At 40.0% G+C, this 6,694-nt stretch overlaps 1 protein-coding gene across 1 annotated transcript in view; it reads right to left on the bottom strand.

The window, feature by feature from the left end:
• Window positions 1–839: 839 nt before the first annotated feature.
• Window positions 840–6,694, bottom strand: part of LOC103522668 (eukaryotic translation initiation factor 3 subunit L-like) — an 11,425-nt gene continuing 5,570 nt past the window's right edge. Inside the window, exons 2-4 of the mRNA XM_008487764.2 lie at window positions 2,716–2,833; window positions 2,101–2,246; window positions 840–1,073 (exon numbers count right to left, since the gene is read on the bottom strand). Of these exons, the coding sequence (XP_008485986.1) occupies window positions 939–1,073; window positions 2,101–2,246; window positions 2,716–2,827 (393 nt within the window). The 5' untranslated portion in view covers window positions 2,828–2,833 and the 3' untranslated portion in view covers window positions 840–938. The remainder of the gene's footprint in view (window positions 1,074–2,100; window positions 2,247–2,715; window positions 2,834–6,694) is intronic.

Below are 6,694 nucleotides of genomic sequence, written 5' to 3'. Positions count from 1 at the left end.
TCAAAAATCACTGGTTTTTGACCCTCATAAGAAATGTTTTGAGGAGAGGACTAAACCTATTAATTTCGAGGAAAAACCTAGGTAACTTTTTAAGAGGGGGTAATCACTTTAGAGAGTAATTCAATCACCACTGTTAGGTGGTAATTTGATCTAAATTAGTTTTGATTTTCGATAGTTTGGGCGGTTCAGGGAAATCAGTGAAGACTTAGATGAAATAAAATTGCGTAAGTGATATCGGATATATCGCGGTCACTTGAAACATTAGTATATTTATTTGCTTAATAAAGCGTCGAGCTGAGGATATACAAAGGTGTCTCTCGTGATTTTAGTTTGAGAGGATTTGCGGAAATCTACCAGGACCCTGGTAGTTTAAAGGTAGAATAACTGAAAACTTTAATTTCAGTCGCACTTAAATGGAACAAGATAACCGTTTTGACGGACAGATGTTTCTCACACGATTTCTGTTCTACGTATAGCAACCATACAAGAAGATGTTCATGGATTGGATAGAATGAAAATATCTAATTTCTTTGCGGTAATGTATAAGAAGTGTCTATCGTCTTTAAGAATAAAAAAATAAATTATAATAATAATTAATACATATTAATATAATACATAATAATAATAAGTATATGCCAATTTTATATAAAAAAAAAAAAAAAAATTTCTTCCAAACTGTCTCCCTTTTGGAAATTGACGATTACAAGGAATATGCAGGGCTTTCAGCTTCTCTCTTCTCTCTTGGTCCTATTTCTTGTCTCTTGGCTCTCTCTTTGGTTCGGTTGCGGCAGTAGGCTTTCTTGTCCTTTTTTTTGTTAATATAGCTTTGCTCGTTGCCCTTTGGATGATTAAAATTTTTCCCATTAGTGAAATCTCTCATTAAGTCATTGGTGAAATCCACCATCAATATTCAAATATTTCATTTTGGAGAACCGGATTTAGATTTTGATGGCCTGCAGTTTCTTGTTGAGCTCTTCAAACTTGATGATCTTGCGAATGAAGAAGTCACCGTAGCGGTGTGCTACCTTGGTGTCAGCAATGTGAATCATCTCGTTGTCAATGTAAAAGTCAAGCTGAAATCAAACAGTAAGGGGTAAAGGGGTAAGGGAAAGGGATTAGGGGTAAATATAATAACAGCAACAAGGGTTAGCCCAGCCTACTTAGCTTAGTTGGTAGTGCGTCTGCCTTGTAAGCGCTAGGCCGCGGGTTCGATTCCCGCCCGGGGCGGATTTTATCCTGATGGGATAATGTTCGTTCTCGGAACGGCTGGCTTTCTCCTATCCTGTCCTTCCTTCTCTCTTCGATTTCGGGACGATAAGACCATAGAAGTTACAGTTCCCTCTGTCAAACCTCTTAAAAAAAAAACAAGGGTTAGTAGTTAGTATTAATGTAAAAGTCAAGCTGAAATCAAACAGTAAGGGGTAAGGGTAAGGGAAAGGGATTAGGGGTAAATATAATAACAGCAACAAGGGTTCGTATTCACCAAACAGCAACATAAAGGGTGAAATGTAAAAGTCAAGCTGAAATCAAACAGTAAGGGGTAAGGGTAAGGGAAAGGGATTAGGGGTAAATATAATAACAGCAACAAGGGTTAGTATTCACCAAACAGCAACATAAAGGGTGCAAATAAACGTGAACACTGAGGAAGAAAGAAGAGAAGTATCTAGAGAGTTTTGAGATGTGGCTGTGGAGAAGAATGGAGAACATAAAGTGGTCAGACAAGAGAAGGAATGAAGAAGTATTGAAAAGAGTTATTACCGTTGCTCTGGCCAAGGCCAATAAAACATGTCGCTCAGTCTTCAAGTCGCTCTGGAATAGAATATATGTACGTTGTTTATACTGCCAGCAAAGGACTGAAAAGTCTCTTTACTTTCGCAGTTTAAACAAGGTCTTATATATTTGATTGGTAATAAATCTCTGGTAAAAATCTTACCTCTGAGCCAGACTGGAAAGTCCCCTCCAGTCCCGAAGGTTCTGGAATAGAATATATGTACGTTGTTTATACTGCCAGCAAAGGACTGAAAAGTCTCTTTACTTTCGCAGTTTAAACAAGGTCTTATAAATATTTGATTGGTAATAAATCTCTGGTAAAAATCTTACCTCTGAGCCAGACTGGAAAGTCCCCTCCAGTCCCGAAGGGCCCCGAGTCCACACGACGTTCTTCATCTTGTGTTTGAACGCCAACAGGTGAGTGATCAAACTCTTCGTCTCCTTATCTACGTCACGTTCAATTTCCGAATCCTGACCAGCTCGGGCATTGCCCATGAAAGTTGCCAGTTTAGACAGGGGCAGAGTGGTGTACAGCTTGAGATAGCTGCGGATGGTGGGCAACATCTTTTGCTGATTCACTTCGTCCATGAACACCTGACGGAAAGGAGAAATAAAATGAGAATAGAATAAACCCGGCTTAACAACAATAAGCTTGTTCAGGCTGCAGGAGTAAAGGAACTTTACAGTCTCATTTTTACTTTCCTTCTGTTCACAGATTTCGCGAATGTCTCAAGCGAGCAGACTCCGGGGCTGCCAATGTCGTCGGCAAACTGTTCTTCAACATTGTCCAAGCTAAATGTTTCGACCTGAAGAAAGAGAAGGTCTGCAATTCCAGCCAATGGTTCGGACAATGTACGTCCTACGAGGTACAAATGAGAGCTGTGGCCCGATCTCATGATCCTTACTAGACTGTATAGTCCAAATTAGGGACTGAATAGTTCTGACCAGCTCGGGCATTGCCCATGAAAGTTGCCAGTTTAGACAGGGGCAGAGTGGTGTACAGCTTGAGATAGCTGCGGATGGTGGGCAGCATCTTTTGCTGATTCACTTCGTCCATGAACACCTGACGGAAAGGAGAAATATTTTTATTTTATTTTTATTATTAATATTTATTAGAGTGTGCCAGGAAAGGAGAAATAAAATAAGAATAGAATAAACCCGGCTTAACAACAATAAGCTTGTTCAGGCTGCGGGAGTAAAGGAACTTTACAGTCTCATTTTTACTTTCCTTATCCTATAGGAAGGGAAAGTAATGTAATCGGGTCAAATTTTCCATGGTCAGTTTTTAGTGCCAAAACACGTTTTGAGGTCCCTAGAGCATAAACCCAAAGTTTCAGCCATTGGTCCGTGTGTGTGTCTAATCTTTTGCTGATTCACTTCGTCCATGAACACCTGACGGAAAGGAGAAATAAAATGAGAATAGAATAAACCCGGCTTAACAACAATAACCTTGTTCAGGCTGCGGGAGTAAAGGAACTTTACAGTCTCATTTTTACTTTCCTTATCCTATAGGAAGGAAAGTAATGTAATCGGGTCAAATTTTCGATGGTCAGTTTTTAGTGCCAAAACACGTTTTGAGGTCCCTAGAGCATAAACCCAAAGTTTCAGCCATTGGTCCGTGTGTGTGTCTGTCTGTAAACAAAATATCTCGAGAAGGGTAAGAGCTAGAGACTTGAAATTTGGTATGTAGCTGTGAAATGTGACAAGGATGCGACACTGTAGTTTTTAGGATCAGAACACGAAAGACGTAGGATGGGTCACATACACTACTCTATTTTCTTATGTTGTCTGCAACGAGTCTGCTGTTCTTCGATAAGTAGGATATCGTAGATGATGATACAGAATGGTGGGAGTGGATCATGAATTGTCTGTACTTATTCTATAAGATGCTTTGAACTGTAAAAACGAGATAGTGCGTTTACTAGTTTTGAAGTTGTTTGTGGTTTACTCGTGGGGACGAGTCGTAGCTAAGTTATGAGAACAATCTCTGTTGTTAGACAATATACGCATAGACGTAGTGTGCGTCTGACTGTAACGTTAGCTCTCAGTATGTTTTGTCGCACTGGGAGTTGTCTGCTCTGTGTTACTTTGTGGCAGAGTGCTTGAGTGCATATTTAGTGGATTAGTTTTAAGAAAAGACATGATTTATCTATTCGCAACTTTATCTGTATAAAAACTGTATAAAGTCTTTACCTAGGTGGTTAGGTTAGTGCTTTGTTTTGGTTTTTTAGTATTGTTCGTATTGTACTGTCTCGTTACTTATTATTTAGACAACCTGTGTAGAACATTAATCCATATAATGATCGGTGATGCGTGGTCATCTATGAACTGAGTATTATCTCGTTGTATCTGTTTTCCCTTCTACGTAGTTCTCTTCTGTGCATAGTTGTATTTCTGCTTCTTACAAGTTCTACCGTCTGGTGACTCCGCTTTATCAGTTCGTCATCTTCGTTAAATACACATTCATAGCTTATAACGGTGTCTATATACAGCTGCGCGGTTTCTGTTTTTTATTGAGATTCTGGGTAGAGTGGTAACTTTTTTTTTTTGTTTAGTCGTTATTTTTTATTCCAGAGAGTTTTAAGCATTGTATTAATAATTGGAAAAGATTGTCAGTTGTACGCGGCTTTAGTCTGTTACTCCTTAAAGTATAGCGAGAGACTCTGCTAGATGTGTGTCGTTAACTTGAGAGTTGTTTCGCCTTGTTAAGAGTTAGAGTAACCTAAGATCGTACTAACTGTGAAAAGTTGTTTTATATTTTCTGATTGGGATTTAATGAGGTTAATCGTGTACTGACGTTGGTTTTTAAGCAAAAATACTAAAAGTTGTAGGTCTTTTAGGTTTATAAATAATTGACGTAGTAGATTTTTCTCGTCTAGTGGGTGAATGTGATAGTACAGTATGTGGCATCTTTGGACTTGAGTTCCAAGAGTGTTAGTAGTGAGACGGTAATGGATCTAGCAGACACGTGTGGACACGGTAATGTGCTTGAAGTAGTGGTTGTAGCTTGTAAGCCTCTGAAAGAGTCTCTTGGTGTTCATGGCAACAGGTCCGTAGTTGTGACTGATCGCACGATCACCGCGAGTAGTCCTACAGTCTTTACAGTATGGTTATTAGTTCTCAAGTGTAGTGGAGCGAGCCAACGGGATTCCTTTGGGATCTGAAAGAATATATGTTTAGCAACTTACGAGAATGTGTGCATATATAGTGCACTGCGCGACTGTTCATTGTCCGCTCTAGTGGTTGTACATAATCCTCTATTTGGAGTATTATATAGAGATTTTAAGGAAGACAAGGTCCCTAAGTCTCTGAGCTAAAGCGACGAAAGCGCACAGGGTTTTGTATAGGTACAGACGTCTGTGCGTGGGTGGAGATCAGTGGCTAGGGTTAGGCTTGACTGGTGGTTCTTTCTGATACATCGCTTTTCGATAGTTTCGTGGTCCTGAGTCCCATGACGGTGTTGGGTGGGAGTAGCCAGTGGTGCTCGCGTAGCTTAATTGGTGAGCTCTTGTGCGCTCGGCGTTTTTTCTTGATTTTATGATTTACGAGCGCGCATGTCCATAAAGCTGATCTTCACACACTCGCGCTGTGTTTCTTTTAATTCTCTTCATCAAGTGTCCTAGTTTACGTCTCAGTAAAATGGTTCGTGAGAGAGACATCTCTTTTTTAAGTAGTGTCATGTGAATGATTCACGTAAGAAAACTGTTGGTAACGTAAGCGTGGATAAGAGTTTAGTTATGTGATAGCGATGAGACTTGAAGTCATCTGTGATCGGAGTGTCTCCCGACTCATCGTAGGCGTTTGTGAAGGGTTCGTTTGCTGTTGGCGGTGGGGGTAGTATACCTTCTGTACTTTTGGTGTTTGTTTGTTAATGGGTACTGTCTTGAAGAATCTAGTATTCAAATCGGTGTTTGGAGGGGGATAGAGAGAACGAAACGAGATGATGGTGTACGAGAGTTATCGACGCCCTTCTGCTGTATTAAGAGAATTTAGTGGTTATATTTAGTGATGATATGGACGGTAGGGATTTGGGAGTTTTCCAGTACCTGGGTACATTTCGAACAAGGTTTACTGCGAGCAGGACCATATGTTCTGTGTGCTGTTTGTGGACGGCTCGCCTATCACGCTTTTGGGCGAAGGGTTTTAGTGTGGGTCGGGACTGTGTCGCATTGAGCGGCGCTGGTAGGTGAATCGGAGGTGTTGTTTATGTTTAAAGCTCTTAAACTTGGGGTGTCTATTATCATCTATCGGTTATTATTGGGGTGACGACCTTTGTTTGGTCATTTTCGCTTCCCCTTGAAGATAGTTCGGTTGAGTTGTGTATTACGTCGTGCGTGGGTTTGGTTGTCGATGATTTGTATTTCGTTTTGTGGTCGATGATTTTATTAATTAAAGATACTTTCAAATATTGTGTAGACTGGACTTTCTATATTATCTATGTCTCTAGTTTTGCGAACGCGATTTGTAGTTAGACCAACTTCGTTAAAAGCTTATGCTTGGTTGAACATCTCTATGAGAAGATGAAGTACTGGTAGTTCCCGGTATTATGTGGTTTTAGCTTCATGTCTCTGACTTCGCGCGGTGCGTCTTGTTTGTCGTTTCGGGTTAGAGACAATTTCTTCGATTCGCTCCTTTCTCATTGTCCCTTATAAAGTTATAGTAGGTATAGTAATGCCGACATTTTTAGACCATCACTTTTTTGTTATGTTGTGGTTGCAATAGGGTATAGGTGTATTGTATTTTATTTTTAATCTTTTATCTTTACTGAGTATAAAAGCTCACAAGAGAAATGGGATTTGACAAATGGTTATGAGATTTTGGAATAATCCCGGAGCTGACATTCGGAATCTTTGCGTTTTTGTATTCGGTCAACGTGTGCCCAGTGCAGATTGGTTTTGGCTCGTAATAACATCAGCTTCTGTGT

The sequence above is a fragment of the Diaphorina citri genome, unplaced genomic scaffold (assembly GCF_000475195.1).
Source record: "Diaphorina citri unplaced genomic scaffold, Diaci psyllid genome assembly version 1.1 scaffold10124, whole genome shotgun sequence".
Classification (NCBI taxonomy): domain Eukaryota; kingdom Metazoa; phylum Arthropoda; class Insecta; order Hemiptera; family Psyllidae; genus Diaphorina; species Diaphorina citri.
The sequence above is the reverse complement of the archived record's forward strand: the minus strand, read 5'-3'. Positions and strand labels throughout refer to the sequence as shown.